The 23,861-nt window shown below is 39.7% G+C and overlaps 1 protein-coding gene across 1 annotated transcript in view; it reads right to left on the bottom strand.

The window, feature by feature from the left end:
- The window catches only part of CACNA1I (calcium voltage-gated channel subunit alpha1 I), a 191,161-nt gene that overhangs the window by 137,880 nt on the left and 29,420 nt on the right, over positions 1-23,861 (bottom strand). Inside the window, exons 6-9 of the mRNA XM_018567416.1 lie at positions 9,339-9,429; positions 8,458-8,654; positions 3,561-3,959; positions 2,342-2,442 (exon numbers count right to left, since the gene is read on the bottom strand). Of these exons, the coding sequence (XP_018422918.1) occupies positions 2,342-2,442; positions 3,561-3,959; positions 8,458-8,654; positions 9,339-9,429 (788 nt within the window). The remainder of the gene's footprint in view (positions 1-2,341; positions 2,443-3,560; positions 3,960-8,457; positions 8,655-9,338; positions 9,430-23,861) is intronic.

Genomic DNA, 23,861 nt, shown 5'->3' with positions numbered 1-23,861 from the left:
TTTTTTTTTTTGCTTCCACCGCTCCAAGCTTGACTGACATGATTTGCTCAGGGTTCTCTGTACAGCGCTGCGGTATATGTCAGAGCTATATACATGCATAATGCATAATGGTGTGTGATTGTGGGGGGACTTTAGGGTGTAAGCTCCTCTTTACAGGACTGATGTGACTGTGGGGGAGGGGACATTAGAGTGTAAGCTCCTCTGTACATAGACTGACGTGACTGGCTCAGTGTTCTCTGTACAGCACTGCGATATATATGTATAATAATAACAACAGTGTTTCCAATCTTTGTACAAAATGTGTCATATGTGTCTGAGACAAATTTAACTTGGATCCTCGGTTTCAAGGAATGTCTCACCTGAGGTATGTGTTACATACTGCAACAGAATTATACAATATGAACCGGCGACAGCCAAAAAGAAATTGGTCTTACTTTGCATCACTTTTCTTATTACTAAACTCAGGAATTGTTTAATAAATATGACGCAAGCACAGTTCCACAAAGAAATATGGAGCAAAAAAGAACTACTTGAATTTGGTGCAGGAGTCGATAGAGGTCTGGAATTTGGCATTTCTTAGGCTTCATAATTCTGGTGCAAATGCAATAGTGACTTCTCATGACAGTCTCTTGCAAGAAAAGCCTTCCTGCCAACAATGTTTCAATAACAGGCTATAGTTCCGCTTTAAAGACCACACAGCCACTCATATACACACATGCACGCACTACACACACACTTACACATAAAGGTTGAACTCAATGGACCTGTGCCTTTGTTAAACCTCAAATACTATGTAACTATGTGTCCTCAACTTTAGAGTCATTACAGAGGATTTGACATGTTAGGATGATCACTCTAAGATGGGAAATATTTAAATACTGCAAAAATGTATAAGATTTTTTGTATGTGCAAAAATAGTTCCTTGTACATTAAGTGCACACATGGATTTTGCACGTGATTCAGCAATACATTTCAGTTAAAATGGTTGTTTAAAATAGAAATTGAGGCACCTACTGAAAGTAAATGATGTTGTATAATGCTAAAATGTAAAATGGAGCCTTTTATAGTACTTTAAGAATAGTTTAGACTGGATCCTTGGCAAGTTTTGCCTGTTTTTTTTAAACAAATGTGCACTATTAAAATAATTTTTCATGTAAAATTATACTCAAAATAAGTGTAACTCTCTTTGTGTTTTGGGTGTTGTATTTGATTTAGTACAAACTGAACAAGATGGTCTATATAGCAGGGACACATGTCATTTGGTTTTTCTTGAAACCTTTACATCCAATAATGTTTATGCTTTGGTTATCGATGCCCCAATTTATTTTCAGTTTTATGTTATTTTGCTTTATATTGTAGGTAACGCAGGGTACCTCGGTTTACCATGGTCAATACAAAAGTCAGCAGTCACCCACTAGGAACATTCTTCTTCCTGTTATCACTTGAATTTGTGCACTTTTTGCCATTTCAACACATGGAAGTATGTGTATACAACCCCGTGTGCATGGGAACATGTTTATCCACAGTCAATATTGGCAGAGGAAAAAGGTTGGAGTGATTTTTTCAAATTCAAATACATTCAAAAAATTGTATTTTGCAGTTTAGTAATTCAGGCCCAATATGCTCACAACTCTGCCCACATTACTTATTAACCCCTTGACCTTCAAATAGCTTTGGCTTTATCACAGAGTTCTTGAAATCTATGTTTGTTGACATTTTTGCCACAATTTCTGCCCACTTTCAAGCAGCCTTTTATCGTAACTGTTGCTCAGTCTATCATCAGCAGTTTCTATCATCAATGTGAAATTAACTGAAGTGTTGATGGTAGGCTATCTTGATCTACTCAGACATTGAGAGCTGATTGAAAGTGGTTGAGCTTGCCTGATAATTATTATGTGAATGGCCAGCTTAATGGTGAGCTGTCACAATTCTCCAACTGCTGTAGCCATTACAGACTCAACTATAGTATCATGGTTCTCTTATTAATTTTTCATTACAGTGTATGATTTTGTATGATTTTGAATTCCCCTCATAAATAGCAAGCACTCATTGGTCTGCACCGGTGGATGGGAGGAAGTAGAAATTGCTGGAAGAGTGAATGGCTTCCAAAGAGTGAATGTTTTACTAAAGCTCTGTGAGAGTATTTGGGGGGGAGCAGTAACAAACTTCTGTTCAGAGGTTTACCACTGAAGTCAATGAAGGAAGTAAAAGGCAGCTAGTTATTTTACACACTAGTACCTGATGTGGCCTAGCAAATAAAGTGTGGCTTAGGGTGCAAAAGGTGTATTTTTGTCTATGGTTAGAAATGCATTGCATCCACTTACTGTACCATTTGTATTACCTGTTCTGAGGAGAGAAAAGGAATATTGACCAGTCTTCACGTAATGCACACCAATCCGGTCGGTAAACCTCAATCATTTTTCTGATTCGGAAACATAAACTCTGTGGAGAATCAGTAATATATTAAGGTCTTGTAGATCAGCACTTTAACTTTCTTTTGCAGAATTTACAAGTGACTTGTTTGTATGTAAATGGGGCTGTCATCTGCTGTCGCAATTCTGCAATGTGTCATTGTCTTTTTGGTAAACTCTTTGTGCATGTCAGAGTGTTTACTCTTCTGTAGAAATTACTTCAGTATCAAAAACACCATTACTTTCTGCTGTCATCAGTTCCTGTCCTGTAAATAGCTGACAATGTTCCCGAAAAGAGTAATATCAAGCTGATTATGGACAATCCATTATAATGATGCTTTGCTCACAATATTTTAGTCCTTTACTGAAAACTAATTGCAAATGACACTCATGTTTTGATCATGAAGTGTCTGTCATATTATTCCCCTGGAATATAAATGTTGGCAGTATATCAATGGTCATTTAATTTACCTGGAACAGATTAGTTAAAATTATATTTTGTTATATTTCAAGTGTGTGTTTAAAATTTTCATCACAACTTAATTACCTTTAATTAATTTGAGTGAACAACTTACTTACCTATTAATTAACATTAAGAAGTTAAAGGGCATGATCGTTAAACTGGTATACAAAAGAGTTAACAATGGACACATACAGTATAATCTTTTTTTCAATACTTGACTCAGTTTCATGCACTGACTTTAGTGTTTATTAAATTACTTTCCTAAACACACACACACAGACACACACACACACACACACACATAATGATATATAGAGGGACATACAAAATGTAGAGTTGCTAATGAATCCACAATTTTCACACTTAAAGAATTGTATTCTCCCTCGGTACTCAAACACAGCAATAAGAACAATCTATGAGGCCTGTGGGATTGGGTGCAGAAGCTGTTATCTCCATTACATATCGCAAAACAGCCAACTTCCAGACAGCACAATCATTAGCTGTGTGGCCACTGAAGTTGACATGGGTAAATAACGGTGCTGTTCAGTTCGGCTCCAGTAGAAAGTAGAAGTGTGTCATGACTAAGCCATAGCTTCCTCACATACAGTGCTACTAATATGCAAGCATTAGGATGGCACATCTGCATAGTCTTGTGTTAAAGATTATGATATAAGCTGCTTACTCACATAATCAATTTCCTCTTCTTCTTCATCCTTATCCTTACGGTTGTTCATCTTGGGGAAAACATCCTTCATGATCTGGGGAGTTTTTACACTGGAATCTTGATATTCTCCAACTGAATTAGTCCCTTTGCTGGGTGTCCTATGGCTTGTATGAAGTCCAGAATGTTCTGGAATGTCTGTAGAGCCCTTATTGTCCAGCGACATTGCTCTCCTGTGTTTCAGGCTGGATGCTCTCCTGGAATGACTTCTGTCTCTGTGGAACTCTGCTCTAGAGAGTAAAGACTCATGCTCAGCTGTACATGGTCTTGGCCTAATACTTGTGCGACGACCCAAGCTGTTCCAGCTTGATCTGCGGCTGCCCCAAGCTCCACTTCTGTTCCAGTGAGGTGGCCGTGAACCTACCTGTAAAACATAAAGCTATAGATACCTTAGAAAGAAACATTAAACACAAAATCTTGTTAAAAGCCGAGATTTATATTAGGTAATATCATCACATATATCAAGTAGTTACATAGTTACATAGTTACATAGTATTTGAGGTTGAATAAAGACATTAGTCCATCAAGTCCAACCTATTAGGATCTCATTCTAGGAGTACCCGTACCCCTGTATATTACGGTCCCTTAAGAAATCGTCCAAAAGTTTCTTGAACAATTCCACATTATTTGCTGAAATCACCGCCTGTGGCAGTGAGTTCCAGACCCTAACTGATCTTACTGTGAAGAACCCCCTTCGCCCCTTGTGCTGGAATTTTTTTTCCATCAATTTTAGGTGATGGCCTCTAGTTTTTGTAACGGAGTTAATTTTAAACAGTTTATCGCTAATGTTGCTACCACCATTAAACATTTTGTACATGGAAATCATATCCCCCCTTAATCTCCTCACCTCTAATGTGAACATGTTTAAATTTAGTAGCCTCGTCTCGTAGCTCTGGTCCTCCATACCCCTAATTAGTTTGGTTGCCCTTCGCTGGACTTTTTCCAACTCAAGGACATCTTTTCTTAGTACTGGTGACCAGAACTGGACCGCGTACTCCAGATGAGGTCGAACCAATGATCTATAAAGTGGCAAAATTATAGACTTGTCCCTGCAATACATCCCCTTTTTAATACAGGACAAGACCCTGCTAGCTTTGTTTACAGCAGCCTGGCACTGCAAACTACCTTTCAGTTTGTGGTCTACAATGACCCCCAAATCCTTCTCCATTTCTGACTTCCCCAGCGGCATACCCATAATTGTATAACCCATTTGTTTATTTTTAATTCCAAAGTGCATCACTTTGCATTTATCGACATTAAACCTCATCTGCCACATTAATGCCCACTCCCCTATTTTATCCAGGTCCTCCTGTAATGTTATGGTGTCTAAGTCCGTGTCTATTACCCTCCCTATTTTGGTGTCATCCGCAAACACGGAAATATCGCTGTTAACACCCTCCCCGATGTCATTAATAAATAAGTTGAACAATATGGGACCCAGCACAGAACCCTGAGGCACACCGCTCATTACACTAGCCCAGTCTGAAATTCAATTCATATTTCAGTGTATAGTCAAAAATCCTCCCTCCTCCTCGATTAAGTGTATGGTAAATATATGCATAACCTTCCTTTCTCTAACCCTTCCTCTCCCCTAAATACCCTCTTACATGCTCTCCCTCAAGCCTTTATTTTGTGATTTTATTGTGCTATCATATTTTTAGCATTCTGTAAACACAAATGAGATATCCTCTGTATCCTATGTGAAAAGTTTGTTATTTTACATTGTACCGCTCATCAACTAAAAAAAAAAAAATTCTCATGAAAGAAATGTGTACAGTAACTCTGTAAAGCTGAATCCTCCAACGGCTATGAATGGCTAACTGTATGTCAGGTGATGAAGCTGGCTGCATAGTTTACAAGTCAATCACTTATAGGGTTATTTACAAAAGGGTGAATAGTTTGGAGAAGGCAGGAGAAGTGAACAATCTTGGACAATATAGCTGAATTGGAAAGTTAGCTGAATTGGAGAATGTTTCCAAATCAGCTATTTTGGCCTAGATTGTTCATTTCTCCTGCCTTCTCCAGACTCTTCCCCCTTTTGTGAATAACCCAGTTAAAGAGATTTCCTGCAAACTGGAAAATATCTGTACTCATCCTTTTTTTTTTTTACATTATTTTTTCTCAATAGATACTGGACACAGCATCAACGTCAGGCACTACAAAAAGGATAAGCAAAATTACATAGATGTCTAAAGAAAACTATTTAAATAATTTATATTATCTGCAGAGGACCTAATGTTTTGCAGTATCTCAACCAACAGGTTTAATTCAGACCTTTACAGACATCTATACTTACCTTCCTCTCACCCTCACACCACTCCAGGTAGTGAAATCAGAACACTTTGTAAGCTGCCAGAGTCAAAGCTCACACAGGACTATGGACTCCACTGCGAGAGTACTAATTGGCCCAGTGCTGGTATATGGGTGAGTAACATGAGTCACGATACCCATAAGTACCTTCTTTTATTCAGAAACAAATTTAAAGCACCTACTTTCTAATAATACTTCTCCAATGCTTATTAATTGCTTACCTAAATATAGCATTGAAAGTGAATTTTTGCAAATGGTATAGTATGATGTAGTATATGGGTCTCTAATTCAAAAACTGCATTGTGATTTAGTTGTTGCATGCAATCAAAGCATTCAAACCTAAACTAACATTGTCATTTTTGTTAGATAGTGTAGAGATAACCCACCTTGCAACTTCACTAATATCTTCTGGAATTCATTAGGGAGACTGCTGGAGTTGAATATTCAGGTCTGTATATATGTTGCAGTGATTGCAAAGGGATAATACTCCCCCTTAAAGTTTTATTTCTACATTTTTTATAGTATTGAAAATGTAAGAGAATGAGTGGGAACCTCCATACCATCAAGGTGGGTGGAAATGGAGTCAGAAACTGTGGCAGATAGATCATGCCAATAGAGTCCCCAATAAATATAAGCCAACAAGTGACTCCGGAAAATTGAAAAAAAAAGTTTTGGTCATTTCAAGTATGCTGCCTGTCAATTTGTCACTTAAGCTTGAAGATTGAATCTTCCCAGGAAAGTATGTCATATTTCATAGCAGCAGTTTACTGCCTTTCTGACCCATTTAAAAAAAAAAATCTGTACTGCTTTTTCTGTATTTCATTCCATAGTCATCATTTAGTACTTTCAAATCACTCCATTCATTTCTGTTTTTTTCTAGAAACCTTTTTATTTATTTTTTTTTTAAGTTTTCATACGCACGCAAACAAAGAAAAAAGAAAGAAAGTAAACCAATGTGGAACACATGCTCCATTTAGATGCTTGGTGATGTCACAGCAGATATTGCTTGCATTGGCTAAAACCAAAAATGCATAAAGCATGGAAAAAGCATTAAAAATATATTACAATATATCAAAAATAATCAACGTGTGTAAGGACAAACAAAAAAGCACTAGACATGCTCCGACAAAAAATGTATTTCATTTTGGATTTTGCGTTATTTCATTTTAGGGATTCGGGTCCGAAAGTCTCTTCCTTTTGTTATTCCGATTCGTCCAAATCTGAAATTTTTGTTAATTTCGGATGAGTTAAATTATATTTGCTAACAAATTTTCATTGCAGCAAAGTGACATTAGAAAAAAAAGTGACATTTTTCTTTTTAACTTTTGACAGTCCACAGAAACAAAAAAAATAAATAAAAGCATGGAGTCCCCCTGAAATCTCATACCAGACACTTGATCCAAACAGAAGCCTGACAGAGCAGGAAAGGGGAGGCGAGTGTGCGCCCCCCCCGCATCATACCAGGCCACATGCCCTGGTCTGTGGGCAGGGGAGCTTAATAGGGATCTGGGTGCCCTCTTTCATAAAAGGGGCACCCAGATGCAGCCCCTCTCATGAATGAGTAAGGGGTAATTGTTACCCCTACTCATTCACCAAATAAACAATCATATTGTAATTTAACAAACAACACCATAAAAAAGGTCTATTATTTAAAAAAAAAAACAATAAAAAAAACGGGGTTTCACACTTTTTTTAAAATTGTTTCTGTGCTTTGTCTTTTTTTTATGACACTTTGCTGAATGACATTCAGAAAAAAAGTAGGATGCATCCAAATTTCATTATCGAAAAATTCGGAAAAAGTTTATCTTCATTATTTTTATTCATTTGGAATTTCCTATGCATCTGAGTGTCTGAATTTCCAAAAATTTGTTTACATTTTCATTCGGAATGAAACGAATCGCACATGTCTAAAAAGGGCTAATATGCAGACACACTAGCATGAAAACTTACACTGCCGTTGCTCTGCAGCCCACAGTTCTACCATGGACACAGTCTCTATATCTATATATCTATATCTATAGATATATCCTGAATCCTGAACCACTTTTATTTATGTTAACTACAATGTATATTAGTGAATGTGTCTAATTAAAGATATATAGTACTTAGAACGATGGATTGAGAATTAGAGCATTTAATGTCATAAATGGTTGGTATATATGACATAAGTTTGAAAGCTAGCTCTAAATATGTGAATCTTTCAGCATACTGGTAAATCTCTGCCCATAAAAATTGTTTAATTAGCTAATGATAAGCCAGGTTTATAGATATGCTTAGTGCAGACATATTCATCAGGATATGCATTTCTCCTGCAAGGAGAGAAAAATAAAGGGTGAATCTTCCCAGTGACAACACAAAGAGCCAAACAGTTTGGGCTTTAGATACACTTATAAAAATGGCAGATATATTTACTTGGCTGTATATAACCACATTGAGTCATATACTTCTTAAGTAATTGTTCCATTAATCAGTACTATTGTTAACTATATTCCTTGTTTATTAGAATGCAAAATCTGCTGGATTAAAAGATGAAAATAGGATATTCTCCTTACCTGTGACCTCTGATCATAGGTCATACGACCGAGAGACATTACACTGCTTTTCCTGCAGTCCAGAGCTACCAGTACTTGATCCCTTTGTAGAGAATTTTTAGACGTATTCATGACTCCACCAGTGATCTGTTGACTTATTATAGGGGTGCTTTCCAGATGTCCATTTGGTGTCACTGGAGCTGTACAAAGCTTTGGATCTAAGTACACGTTAGAAACAAAATGTGTTCACACACCAGTATTAATATGAAATGCAAAAAAAATTATAAAATAGAATTTATGAAGCAGTTCCATAAGTAGTCCCATGAGTAGTTACAGTGGACAGTATCTTAGGTCTATATACATACTACAAACATATTTCTAACATTTTACCCCATTTGAGAGATATTATTTTGTGTCAGAAGGTGATGGTAAATCTTTCCAGCTGGGACACCAATTAAACAAAACACTTCTTCTTCAGTACATTTTGGCAGGGTTAGGATGTCCATTAGGTCATGAATACTATTTGTGTCTTCCCGTCCCATTGACAACATCTCTTATCGTTTATTGCCCTGCTGTTACAAGGACAAGGATTGATGTGTATCAACTGCACCATGGTGAAAGAGTTTTAACCATTTTGTTGATACATACCTTGTGGGAGCATCTGGGAAGAAGAGGATGGCTTCTCTGGCCAGGAAGCTTTTCAGCCAGATAAGTACCAAGATGAAAAAATGCTTTTTACAAATTAAAATTATTGGTGGTTTATGACATAATGTTAAGATAAGAAGGCATACATTCTAAGCTTAGTTTTCATATTAGACATTGTTTTTTTACTGATCTGTTTATCAAGCAAATATTTGTAGAAACAGACTCTCAACCTGTATGTAAGATTGCAAGATTCTTACCAGACCCAGCCTGAATTTCATGATATTTATCAGACTCTTCAATATTTAAAGAGCTTCTTTCTTCATCAGAATAAGACCGGTTAGCATCCCCCTGTGTATAAAAATATATTTAATTGAAAAACTATGACTTTGCACATTAAAATATTTAGACTGTCTAAATAAGCATTAAAAACACCTAATAACAAGCCCTCATTAACCTCTATTGCTTTAGGCATTGTGTAGAAATTAATCTTCAAATTTACAACAGAGGCACTGAAATCACAAAAGTTACTTTCTATGAAAAACAGAATCTTGGCAGTTTGCCAGCTGCTAGAAAGTAACTAAATTAAAAATAAGAAAAAATGTTTGGTAAATCCTGTTTGCAATTTGACGAGCTTGAATCTATTGTCTAATCCTTTTGAAGTCTAAGGGGGGGGGGGTATCCTTTTAGTAAATTCAGTGCTATGAAGGACATGTACCAAGTACCAATGGCAAATGTATGTTTAACCACTTGCTACCCAGAGCAATTTCTTACTATTTGTACACATGAGAAAATCTGAATTTTGGGCTACAAAACAGCTTGAAAACCCAACAATTATATATTTTCTCAAAAGTAGAGGCCCTGTAAAATTAATTTGCACAAATGTTTATGAAACCAATATTTGTAGGGTAAAATACACTAAAATGAAATTTAGTGCACAGAAACAGAATATAATATCCAATTATTTTGGTCAAATATAAAATATGGGGTCTAGTCGGGCAAATGTTAAGCCCGATAAAGGGGGCCCTGTGAGGCCCCAAAACATTGCATTTTTGATGTGACAATATAAGTGAATAAAATACGCTTTATTTTGGACATTATCCATTGGTGTACTGGTGACATTTGTGATGATGTGCCATGCAATTCGCAGTCACTTCAGCACCCACCTTTCAGCACAAGGGGCATTCGGTAAGGAGTACGGCAGTTATCTACAGTTGCATCGGGTAAATTGACACCAAAAATGTCAAGCCTTAAAATTGCTGCACCTGTTAAACTGCAAAAAACTACAATGCCCAAAATTGCCCATAGACAATGCTTTAAAAGCTTTTACTGCTCATCGGTTTAATGTTGACAGTGATTGATGGCCCTGGAAACTATGTAATAGCCAATATAATGTGACAGGTCCTCTTTATGGAGACATCAGGAGTCTTCCAGAGCCGGAGAATGTACACAGTGACACCAGAAGAGATGTAATACACATCACTTCCGGGTGAAGTGACCAGAGGAGAGATCAACAGCTAGAAGCCTGCTGATCTCTCTCAGATTGAAGAGGTGAGACCCGCCATGCCAGTCCTGGGCCCGCACAGGGGACAGCGGAGCCCGGGGGAAGCCGCGGAGGGGGAACACACAGTGCAGCTCAGTACAAAGAATCCGGCAGCTATACAGCCACCAGATCACTTATACATGAACAGCAATCACCTGCTATTTAAAACGATACCAAGAGCAGGACTACAGCAGCAGCTATGTTCTTGTATAATCACTTTAAGCAGATGACGTGTATTTACGTGAACCCACTAGAAGTGGTTAAGTACTGTACAGTGGGGAGAGGTTCCTTTTTATGCAGCTTTGAGGGTGACATGGAAAAAATGCAAATCTTTTTAAATTACAGTTTTAAGGCATGTCTTAAAGCTGTATGTGGTGTTACAGTACAGGGTGATTTTCATGGAAACATTCAGCAACAGTGCGCTCTGGCAAATACATTTTGGCTGTGGGATTATTTTTTCTTTTACAAATAGCTTGACTTACATACAACAGCATCCCAAACTTTTATTGCAGCTTAAAAAATATTTTATTAAGTGGTTTTAGCAGAGACCATGACCAGAGGAAGTAAGGGCCACACCAGATCTAAAAGCCATAGAAAGGTGTCTTTCTAAAAAATAAGAGCTAAAGCCCTCAGTTATCACATACAGGGTTATTCACAAAAGGGTAAAAGATTTGAAAAAGGTAGGAGAAGGGAACAATCTGGGACAACAGAGCTGAACTGGAAAGTGAGCTGAATTGCAAAAGGTTTCCAAATCAGCTATTGTGTCCATGATTGTTCACTTCTCCTGCCTTCTCCAAACTCTTCACCCTTTTGTGAATAACCCTGTTAGTAAAAACTGTCCAGTGTTTAAAAAGCTTCTCGAAGTCAAAATAAAATGCACAAAAACACTTCACAGCACCACCCTACATTCCCTGCATCACTAATCCTTATATTCCCAATTCTTATAAAAATATTCAAAGTATAGCCCTAAGGTATGTTTAGGTTCACATTGGCCAGTGGCAGGAAAGTAGTTGAACACTTGAATTAGAGAGAGACAAGGCAGGTTTTATCTTGCAATAAAAATGTGTAGCAATAAAAATGAATGTAGCATCTAAGACCACAGAGTCAGAGTATAGCCCCTGAGTTTAGCCAAAAAAGTGACAAGCGACAAGACAGTGCATAACCACTTGAATGGGCCACAAATAAGAACGACTAAGCAAGTTTTAGATGGGAAAAAAGGCAGTCACGGCTGCTGTTCCTTTAGGGAAATTTGATCAGTAGAGGCATGTTGGTTAGCAGAGGGGACTATGCCACCAATGGTAAATTCAGAAAAGAAGCTTTTATGCAGCACATCCTCAATGTGCCAGATTTTGGGCCCCTTCTTAGATGGTGGCAGAAGATGAGCAATTTTGCCCTTGTATTGGGGATCCAATAGGTTGCCACTTAATAGTGGTTTCTCTCTTTGCTCAACTGAATACTTGTGCAAGTATTGTAGCATAAAGGACCACATATTCAGCAAATTGTCTACTGTAATATTTTACTAATTTTGTTAAACCCTAAAAGTACATGTAAACTGCAAAACATAAGCCCCCTCACTATTCCCCTTCACATAGAGCTGTGCCTCTCCCCAACAGTTCTATACTTACCTCTTCCCATTGGTGCGATCTCCTGTGAAGTCTACAGTCAAAATCTAATGCCAGGTTTTCCATTCCTGTGGACCTGTTGGGAGGAGAGGGGCAGCTCCATGTGTTGAGAGGGCTTGGGGAATTTTGGTTTTGAAGTTACCATGGACTTTAATGTCTGTGGTCTAGGAATAAATTGTTGCTTGTGCATCATAGATGTGCCATGAATGCATACTGGCACATCATACATATGCCATGGCAGCCAGAAGCTACTGACCTGTGGCTTATTTTGGTACTACTTTCAGCATTCCCTGGCTCCTGAATATACACTTAAAAAAAGTCTCCTTGCACTGATCTGTCCTGTAACAAAACTCCCTAAAATGCTCCAAAGGATCCTTCCCTTCCCCTACCAGTGCTAGGCAGATAAGTTGTCATCAAGGGAAACAGACATTTGGAGCACATTGACAAGGTTATTTTTTGGGGCTTCAGAAACAATCACTTGCATATAAATTTCTTAAATTTTTCATGAAAATTAGCATTTGTTTTCAGAGGGTCTGAAAACATCTCTTTAACAATGTAAGTACTGCAAAACAATTTGCATTAAAACCACATAAAAAAGCAACGTTTTTCAAAGAAGACCAGTGGGAAAGGGGACTAAACTACCGTGTTTCCCTGAAAATAAGACACAATACAGAAAAAAAAAGAAAAGTCTATATGTATTCATGTACAAAAATATGATGATCAGGGACATCAGGGGTGCCGTACCTTTCCAAGAGCAATTTGGTAACCAGAATGAGCGAAGCGCACTTTCACTATCGATTCCTCACAGGCGGAGTGCATTTAGTATCACTCCGCCAGTGACAGGAGCCAGCGCTTCAGAAGAAGCATCGGTTTGTGCAGCTCCACTCCCTCCGCTGCCACCTGGCTTTCTCTAGCGCTGGCTTTGTTGGCACCGATGGTTCTCTCCTGCCTCTCCCGCGGCTCTTCAAGTTCCCCCTTATGTCACCACCGACCCTGGGAATGGTCACAACTAGGTCTTATTTCCGGGTAGGTCTTATATTTTAGCAATTTACAAAAATAGTACTGGGTCTTATTTGCGGGGTAGGTCTTATTTTCGGGGAAACAGGGTAACTCAACACAGCATTTGGTAAAAACGAATTATAATTATGTAATTCCTGGCTATTTAAACATTATGTTACTGTAATGCATGCATAATATATGCTTAGAATATTTATACAGATTGTTTTTCTGCTTGCCTTGCATTACTATTGCAATGTTAATGTAATTAATGAGCAAGGTCTATACCACAAAGCACCTTAGGTATTACTTTTAGAACACAGTCAAGGGAAGTTTTCAGAGCTAAATACTGTATAATCTACCAGGCAAAATTGAATTATCTTTCATTAGAGTAATACTCCATGTCAAAATTAACCATCAGGTCTTAGGAAGGGCTCCTGTTATATTTAGAGTACAATTATATATTTTTTTATTTATATAGAAATGGTCACATCAAAGTCTAAATAGCCAAATGTATTGTCCAGCATTTCTCAACCAGCCTCTGTCCAGACCTGTTTTGCTTCCTGCCCTCTGCCATCCTGCTGCTGCTGCATTGTAGTACAGATCATAAAGTAGGACTGATTTATCCTAATTTGGATAAACCTTGCCTTGAGTGGATTAGTCTAAAAAAAAAAAAATATTGCAACTAGTGGATATAGTCTGACTCCTGGAGGGAATCTAGAGGCACCCAGAGAGAATACTTCATGCTTTTTATAAGGAAAGGTAGGATTCTGATGTGAAGGAGTGACTGATTTATCCTAATTTGGACAAATCTTGCCTTGAGTGGATTAGTCTCAATAAAAAAAACAAATATTGCAACTAGTGGAAATGGCCTGACTCCTGGAGGGAATCTAGAGGCACCCTCCAGGAGAGAGAATACTTCATCCTATTTATAGCATAAATGTTAATTAATGTTATTAATGCTTCCCTCCCTCCCATTAAATATATTGTAGAATTTGTTGGAAATACAACAGCATATATGTACTGATATATCTTTTGAGCTGTAGATGGCGCTGTGGTGCAATGTTTGTCTATATGTGCATGCTTTTCTATGATGCACAGTAAGTTATTTTCTCTATATGCTTTCTTCACAATGCCATTGTAGCAGGGCCATTGTCATTTCCCTTTTAGGAGCAGTGTCGCTTTAAGACTGTATGTTGTCACAGAGACTTGATTAGCTCAGCTCTTGAGTACTAAAGTGTTTGTGGGAGTGGCAGTTTCATCACAGAGAGAGACGAGTAAAAGTTATGCTGCACTGAACTTCCATTCCCAGGAGGCTTTGTGTTCTAAAGAGGATTGTACTCCGCCTTCTCAGAGAGCACGCTCAGATCGGCAAGGGATTTGCCAGTGACTGGATGTAGTGTGAAGTGTTGCCCGGGGAGAGATAAAACCTGAGGTGTTTGCTGATGATCACTGTCTGCTGAATAGTACCAGTGATTCCAGTGTCTGAGACTGTCTGCTCTCCTACTGAGGTATCCTGCTGAATGATTCTTCTGCAGTGTAGGAAATGCTGCATGAGCTGGTGAGGAGATCCAGTGACTGCTTTACTAGAAAGAGACCCTGCCAGCCCTTTCCTGAGTGACCGGATTCTACAGAGACGTGCTGCAAGCATCGCTACTGCTACTGTGTGGCACAAGCTGCTGCTGGATCCCGGAAAGCTGTTGGCTGCAGAGGAGAAACCACCTTGTTTCACTAATCGACACAGGGAGCCACAATCCAAGCTGCAAGAGTTGTGAGAGGCCATTGGCCACTGTGATATTGTGTCTAAACCAACCGTACAAGCAGAACTTGGGTCCCACCTATAGCTAGCTTGTTAAATACCACTGACCAGTAGGTTTAAGACGTGGGTCTGTTTGGACTGAGACTTTGCCTTCACAGTTTGCTGTTTCAGATAGAATTACATTAGTCAGTTCAGTATTGTTTGCATATGCAGATAGGTAACAACTGTTAAGATTTATCTGTATACTCAAAGTGCTCCTATTATATGCTGTTCCTTTGCCATTGTTTCACCTGTTCGTGCATTTATTGGACAGTACATTATTTGTATAGTAAAACTTTTACAAAACCTTACAAGGTGTGCTGGTGTGCTGTTGCTCTATCAAAGAGGTGAGGCAGAAGTACCCATATATTCCAGCGGCTCCTTAGCGGGTGAGCGCCACACCATATACACACATGTATTGTTCTTCTAAGCAAGTAAAACTTAACTCAGCATTCCTCAAGATCTCATTGCTTTATCTAAACACATAACCAACAGAATTGATCCCATCTTAACCAACTTCTTAACAGTTCCTCCCACGTTTGGTCCAATAATGTAGGATCTAGTCTTTGAACGCCTTCCATCTGCTAAAATGCTCTCCCACTAGAAATTCAATTAAGTAATTCTACAAAACACAAAATCAAAGCACTTACTGTATTACTGACTCTCTACTAACCTTTTACCAGCTAATGAATCCACAGGTAGTAACCCAACTTTGGTTTAGCTATACCACAGGCATGGTCTTCCAGGCCTAAAGTGAGAGGTAGAGGTTCTACACGTTGAGGTAGTAGTAGTAGTTTGTTTAGGGTTTTTTTTTTAAACAGTATTTTGTATATAGATATTTCAGTTTTTTAAATGTATCTTTTCTTTGATTTATTGATTTATTTATTTATTCATTGTAAGGCTGTCACTGCTGTGCTGAAGAAAACACAGACATGGCTGGCAGTAGAACGTGGACACTACCTTTAAAAAAAAGAAGAAAGAAAGTTCAAGGCCTAAGCACCATATTGTCTTTATGGAAACATTTAAAATGGGTTCCTTGCCAGATAAGGCTGCCAGTTCAGACACTGGCCTTTCAGAAGTGGTAATGGTGACAAGGAGTTCTTTTGGCATTATCTGCACATCATTTTCTAATATAAAACAGCTTTTTTATATTAACATTTAATTGTTTTACATTTTACAAACAGCAATATTAGGTCAAACTCAAACAGGGCATCAGAAAGAGAACCAGGATAAATAAGGGTCCAAAGAGGTGGGTAGAAAAGAGATCAAAGGGAGAATAAAATAAGGAAGGTGGGATAAAGAATAAGAAGGGGGACAAAAAATACCAAACAGGAAAAATCACTTGTCAATGTCTGTTGCTATGTTCGTCCAAGCCATAAAACCTTCATCCCAAAATATACGATGTCCAGAGTCCCTACTGCTTTTGTTTGACCTACTTTTGCTTGACAGAGTGCCTACTGCTCACACTTTGAACAGCAGGTTTTTTTACTTATTGGAACTAAAAAAAGTTAATCCACACTGCCCCAATTTTCATCCTGGGAGCTAAACAACCATTCCATTGTAACGTTTAAAAGAAACGGGCCATATGTGCTCACAATCTCAAAATCCAATAATGCTTAACCTTAACTAAATAAGTAAATATTTCTTCAGTGAATACATATATCAAACTGTGTAAATTCTTCAATATTAGAAGTGAAAGAAAAAATATGTATCTAATTCTCCACAGGACCTTCTCAATATCTTCAGTCACCACCAGTTAATATACACCACGTGTACCCTACACCCTAATTCACAGTCACCAGATTGAATGTGACCTTGCATGTAATACTAAGGTAATTGTTTTAATGTTTTAGGTGCTGTTTTGCAAAATGTGTTAATGTTAAATACCGTAATCAGTGTAACACACCCAATTTGGACACATGTCCAAATTGGGCCCACAGTATCAATATTTTGTGTGGCCACCATTATTTTCCAGCACTGCCTTAACCCTCTTTGGCATGGAGTTCACCAGAGCTTCACAGGTTGCCACTGGAGTCCTTTTCCACTCCTCCATGATGGCATCACGGAGCTGGCCTAGGCCATCTTTACATAGAGCAACAATCTTATATATATATATATATATACCCACACACATTTGAAACAATCTAGTTGAAATTCTGTACCACCTAGATAACAGTTTATAACATGTTTCCACATTCTAGAGATTCTAGCTCCCAAAACAGTTTATATATAGCAGTTAGTGGGCTGAGAGCATCATGGCTCTTATGTACAGACATGAACATAGAGTCAGTCAGTCAGAATGAGTCAGATCAGCGACTGATTTCATGCCTACTCTCAGACTCAGAAGAAGGTTGAAAGTTGCACATATTTCAATTCTTATACTAGGGAGGGTCCCAGTTCCTCCTGAAACACAGCTAGAGTTTTGAGCTGGGACCCTCCATATATATCAAAAGCAGCATGTTTCCCCTTGACCCCCCATTTGTGAAAGAAAATGAAATGCTGTCCTGGAATGAACAGTGTGATCTGAGAGCGTTATGGGGAGAATATATACTGATGGAACCTGGTCCAAATGTCTCTGGCCCAGTAAGAGAAGGCCAAACCTGGAATAGCAGAAAAGATGTATAGTCTTTCTCTACCACATAAGAGATCCTCCAACAGTTGACCAGTCAAAGAGGTTCTGTGTATCTCAGTAACTTGCATTTCACATCGCTCTGCCTTTTCCCATCATCACTTTTAGGCAGAAGAGCCTATGTGCCCTTTTAATTTCTATAAGTTGTTCTGAAGGCCTGTCCATGGTCTGATTAAAGATACCCAGCAGTGCGTGCTGCAGATCTGAAGTTCCGATGGCCTCTGGCAAGCCCCCTAACTCTAATGTTCTTTCTCCTGCTTCTATTATTATAATCGTCCCGTTATGAGGGCATCTATCTTACGGTCCTGTAATTTACTTTTGTCAACCAGGGCATGGATACAGTGCATGGTATATTTCTGTACCTTCTCCAATCAGCTTGGAAGTCTCAGTGTTCAGTTCCTGGAAACCACATCTATAAGTGGCCTCCAGCACCTTCAGAAAGGTGGCCAGGTCAGCCTTTGTCGGCAAGGCATCAAGTCTGCCACCGAGGTCAATAAAACTGCATCCCACTTGTTTTCCCCCCACCCCCGGCTTCCAACAGTCCCTCACTGACACCTGGTGACAGTGGGGGGAAGCTTGCAGGAGATTACATTGTTTGGGTGGGGACGGCTGGGTTTCCTCCCTCAGCAGCTACAGAAAGTCATTGATGCATGCTTCAACCTCCGCTGCCACCATCTTAGGACCTGTCATGTACCGCAGGGCAGAGCCCATTGAGCCAAGTCTGGATCCCAGTAGCAGGAAGCAGGCGAGGTAACCAGTTTAAATACAAAGCCCAAAGGGGTGAGACAAGCCGTAGTAATGCAGCTCCATGTTCAGGGCAGGCAGCGTAGAATCAGTAGTCCAGAAAACAGTCTGAGGGTCAGGTCCAAAACTGACGGTAGGAATGCAGGAACAGGGGACGAAGGTGCAGGAACAAACGCTGGGTCTTTGTGAGCAGGGTTTCAGAATAACCTAGCACTGAGCTACTAGTGTTGTGGGGTTTTAAAGCCCAGGACTGGAGGCAATGCCCCTGTTCCAGTGGAAACAGAGGTGGAGGTAGGGCGGTGCTCAGAGTATTGCTGAAGGCTTGTGTTGCTTGGGAGGAAGTGAGTTTTTGCGTGTTGTCAGTTGCTGTGAATGCTAGATCTCTATTGGGGCTTCTAGACGTCACACCAGGATTCCCCGCATATGACCCCCACCAACAGAGATGGCCCCGATGCCGTAACCAGCACAGCACCTGAAACGCATGCACGTTGAAGCACAGAACCATGCTTCCGAGGCACAGCCACAGCAGAGAAACGCTGGGAACGTGTCTGTGGTCCCAGGAGATCGGAGAGCGGTGCCTCCGTGCGCCATGACAGGACCTACCAATGTCCATCAGAAAGGTACGCCATCCCACAACTGCCCCACCACCCTGATGCTTCTGACTGCCAGGACCTGCCAATGTGCTGGTGTTACCCCTTTTAGGCATGCTTGTCAGAGGTTTATGGGTGAGAATAACATGTTGCAATACTATTTAGGAGCAAATGAAGTGGGAGCTCTCTGAGTCTGCATCATCACATGTGCTTGGCCAGGACATGCCCCATAAAGCAGTTTTTAGGCCCCAACTGCATCCCTGGACTCTTCTGACAATGTGGAGGGTATTTATAGCATAACGAAAAAGGTGTCCGCCTCTCTCAATTTTTGTGGTCTTTTTGACAGACTTGATGCACATTCTGTAAACTACTTTAGTAGCCAACAGTTTAAGAGTAAGATACCGGGCAGGTTGTATGCAAGAAATCAAAATTACAGTGTATTATTTTATAGAAAAAGCCAGAAAAACTGTAGTCGGTGTACACTATGTCAACAGCTTTAGTAGATCACGGTTTCAGAGGGAGACGCCAGGCAGGTTTTAATCAACATTGCAATGTGTTGTATCTTTATTTACTACTTTAAAAAAAATAAGTAACCAGGGGTACCCTGTACCCCTTATGCAACATATGTTAATTACAAGGCCTGCGGGCCAGAAACAGCCTGCCCCAAGATTTTGGCAGTTCAGCCGGCCGCCCTCTGAGAACACCTCCCACCTGGGCAGCAGGTTTCTTCTCACTCTCAAGTTTGTCCTCGACCACACCTCCCTCCTGAGCTGAGGTTTCTCTTCACCAGCACATTCCTCTGCACCTCTGGTCTCAGCAGCTCTTGGCAAGTTCCGCTGTGTCTATCTGGGACTGACTGTGTGTGTCTACGGCCAGATCCTTCGGCAGCTTTGTGAATAGACCCCTAAGAGTGTCAGTAGTCCCTGTCCATATAATGCGCCCTCACAAACAGGAGTGTCATATAATGGACAGGGACTGCTGACACTTGTAGTGCCCTCACACACAGGACACCAGGACTGTCATATAATGATTAGTGGTCGCTAGCTTTGTACCACGGCAAGCAGCAGGGTTTTTTTTTTCTTCTAGATGTCTGGCCCCTGATTTTATTCACAACCCTCGGCATGGCCCTCAGTAAGTTTAGATTTGAAACCCCTGCCTTACGCCTTCACATAGGGGTTACCTGGATATATGGGGCCCCTTAAAGACCCCTCCTCCCTGCAGTCCCCCACATCCTCTTGGTAACTGGATGTGGGGGCCACGTCCCTTATCAAAATGGGGGCAAGTTGCCTAGCCAGGACAAGGGAAGATTTGCTGCTCTCCCCCTCTAGCTTCTCTATGTTGAGGGAATGTGGCCTTGCATGGTTCAAGAGGAGGCCCACATACAAGTTTGGTATGAATTTTGAAGGGACCCCATGCTGTTTTAGTTTTTGTGTGCATGGAGTCTAATAAACGTCAGTCAAAGTATCGCAGCGCTGAATACTGAAAAATGGCCTGGCCAGGAAGGGGGTCTAAACACCTGGTCTTGAAGTGGTTAAAGTATTTCCAGTTTTGCAATCAAATTGCAAAAACCCCACTACGTTATTTGTTCCCATTCACACCACAAACCAAAACATCTTTTTTTTTAAATATTTCTTATATTTTAGATTTTTTTCAGCATGCAAAATGGCTGAATCCAAGTTTTTCTGGGCACTTGTACAGGTCTATGTGAAATTTATTTTTTTCCTTAACATACAATGCAAAAGCCAGGGTTGTATTCGTTTAACCCTTTGTCAGGACAGGGAGTGTTAAAGTCTACATTACAAATTATAATGAAATCAGCCAATACAGTACAGACAGGGTTAACACAAACCCTTAAAGGCCCTCCTAACATTACAAACAAAGGAAAATAAACTTTTATAAAGTAAAAAGCATTTAAAACTGTAAGAAGCATTGTTTCAGTTTATATGTTGTGAATAAATATAAAATAGGTGTCATCCCAATTTGGCTGCAAACATGGATGCCAAAGCATACCCTTGTTAGGTATAAGGGTATGACATAGATTTTATGGGGAAATGCATGCCTTTTGTTCGTGCAATTAACCCTTACAATCATCTAGGATAAGGGTCAGGTATGGATGTTGAAGGTTATCCCTGAGTACTTTGTTTACAAACAGAACCAAGCGGCCAGGAAATGTAATTTAGCAACAATTTAAATGGTATGTTTTTTTCTTTCTAATTGTCACTTTTGCTTTTGTGCCACTTCACTTGCAAGTTTAAGTCTTCCTGCATGTTATTTAAAGGAATTGTGGATTTTTATGTTGCAGTTGAAACCTTTAACCAGTACCCCTCTGAAACATTTTTTTATTTAGTGCACATTAAAATCTGTATTTTTGGAATTAAAATTACTTAAAACCACCAAGCAATTATATATTTTATGAAAGAAGAGGCGCAGAAAAATAAAAATTTGGTAGTTGTATAGGTTACACAATATTTTATGTTTATCTAGTCTATATTTTGAGCAAAAAAAAATACGCTAAAGTGAAAATGCATACAAACACAAGGTAATCCCAATTTTGTTGTAAAAAAAAAAAAAAATAGGTTGTGTTAATAGTGGTGTAAATCAGGGATGTGCGGTCAGCGGAAGCAGATGAGGCAGAACCTCACCTTGAATTATGGATGAAAAATCTGTCAGCTTCATGTCTGAAGCTGACAGCTTTTTCTCCATTCAGATCGGTATCTAACAGGTTACACAGCAGGGAAATCCTCCCCGCTCTGTAACCTGTCATAGACAGAGCGCCTCAGCAGTGAGGAGCAAGTGAGGGACAGGGAGGCTCCTCCCTGTCTCCTCCCTTCTTTCTTAACACTAGCTTGGGGACAGGTTGGAGCGGGTCTTTGTCTGGCGGGGGCGGAGCTTTGTACGACAGGGGCCCGGGCTTCGGCCAGCAGGGCGGGTCTTTGGACGCAGGGGGGCGGGGCTGGGGAATGCCTCACTCGGAGCAAGAGGTACCGCATGTCACTAGTGTAAATAGATATCAAATATGTCAAGTCTCAAAACTGCGTGTCCCTTCAAAACAGCAAACAATTACAGCAGCTAACTTTATCAGTAGGTGACACTTTACATGCCTTAACAGCTCAGTTTAGAGCATCCTTTCTCAACCAAGGTGCCATGGCACCATGGGGTGTCTACTGGCTTTTGCAGTGGTTCCTTCAAATTTGCACTGACGTGGGACTCTGATTGTGAAGGAGGCTCCTAATGTCACTAAACGGGGGCTTCTGATGTGAACCGGGGGGGCTCTAATGTGAAGAGGGAAACTCTGATATGGTTTTTTTCTTGGGGTCCCCCCTTAAAATCAATACCAGACCCCTGTCTAGGATAGGAGTCTAGGATAGGAGTTTTGTATTGATTTTACGGGGTAAGTCATCATTTGTAAAATTTTTACACATACATTTTTTTAATTGTAGACTGCGTTGCATTGAGATTTTGCATACATTTAAAAGGAGCCTGAAAAAATAATGAATGAAAAAAGGTTGAGAAACACTGATTTAGAGTTAACCATAAATTAAAGACTTCACCCAATATGTGTTGCACAACAATACATAATCATGTGCATCCTACACATGCATTTGCTTTCGTATGTGTGTGCATGGGGCAACAATGGTGCTTTTATATTTTTTCGTGAATTTTTATTTATTTTATTATATTGTGAATTTTTTAACACTTGTTAACTTAAATGTATTGCTATCACAGAAGGGTTAACAAGCCCCCTATCTGATAGCATTGAGTAGGTGAGAAATGGAGAAATCAGGGATCCCTAAAGTACCCTCTGTCTTTTGACCCAGCCAAACGAGCACAGACATGTGCTTCATCAGCTGTTTACCCAGCTTTTCATTTGGGTTTTTGACAGCTCTAAATCCATTAATGCTCATTGCTGTGTGCATCCAGTTTCATACACTGCAGAGGACAAAGGGTGTCCTCCTAATCGCCTTCCTGACTGTGTTTGTTGTGCTTGTGGGCTCTCCTGCTCCTCCAAACCACAGAGCGGATGGGGGTCCAGCAGGGGTGTGGGGGTTGCTTGTCAAGAGGTTTGGCACTCATGAGTCATGTAAAATTACCAGGTGGTCCTACAGCCACCCTGATCACTTTTGCATTAAAGCCTGGAGCTAGCTGTACAAAATAAAAACAAGCTCATCTGTGAAACAAGCTGATGCAGCTGTGAGCTTGTTTTAACCACTTGAAAACCTGGATGTACCAGCCACATCCAAAGAACTCAAATGGTTAAGGGAGCTGCTCCCCACTGAACAGTATTTTATTTATTATTTAGAAATGTATTTTTTTTTCATTGGTACATGTTCCCCAGGGCAGTACCCAGCTCCCGATAGACTTTGTCGACAATCCATTGACTATTAGCCTTACAAACATAACAAAGCTAACAAGAACATGGAATGTAGTGGCAAATGGCATTTTTCCTTGTAAATGTCACTTTTGCATTAGTTCATCCTACAGATATGCTACTTCACAGGCAGGTTTGAGGCATCACTGAAGCATGTTATTTAATTGAGAAAAGCAGGACCAGTGGCTACCGCTCTGTTGATCCTGCATTGTGCATTATGATGTTAAGGGCCTGCCCACAGGTGAAGGCACTAGAACATAGTTTAGACAAAATTAGCATTATATTGTCCATATGCTGGGGAGTAATTTTTTCCAGCCTCGAGTTCCACCTTAAAAACTTTAGGTCTATTTCCCTCCTTACCTTAGTTATAACATTTTTACAATTCTTGCTAGCAGACTAAACACATTTCTGGGAGCCCTGCTGTTTTGGTAACTGTACATTGTATCTAGTCATACATAGGTTTAATGTTCTATTATGTCGAGTAGAAAGATC

The sequence above is a fragment of the Nanorana parkeri genome, unplaced genomic scaffold (assembly GCF_000935625.1).
Source record: "Nanorana parkeri isolate BGI_ZX_2015 unplaced genomic scaffold, ASM93562v1 scaffold1045, whole genome shotgun sequence".
In the NCBI taxonomy this organism is placed as follows: domain Eukaryota; kingdom Metazoa; phylum Chordata; class Amphibia; order Anura; family Dicroglossidae; genus Nanorana; species Nanorana parkeri.
Note: the sequence above shows the minus strand (reverse complement) of the source record. Positions and strands in the feature narration are given on the sequence as shown.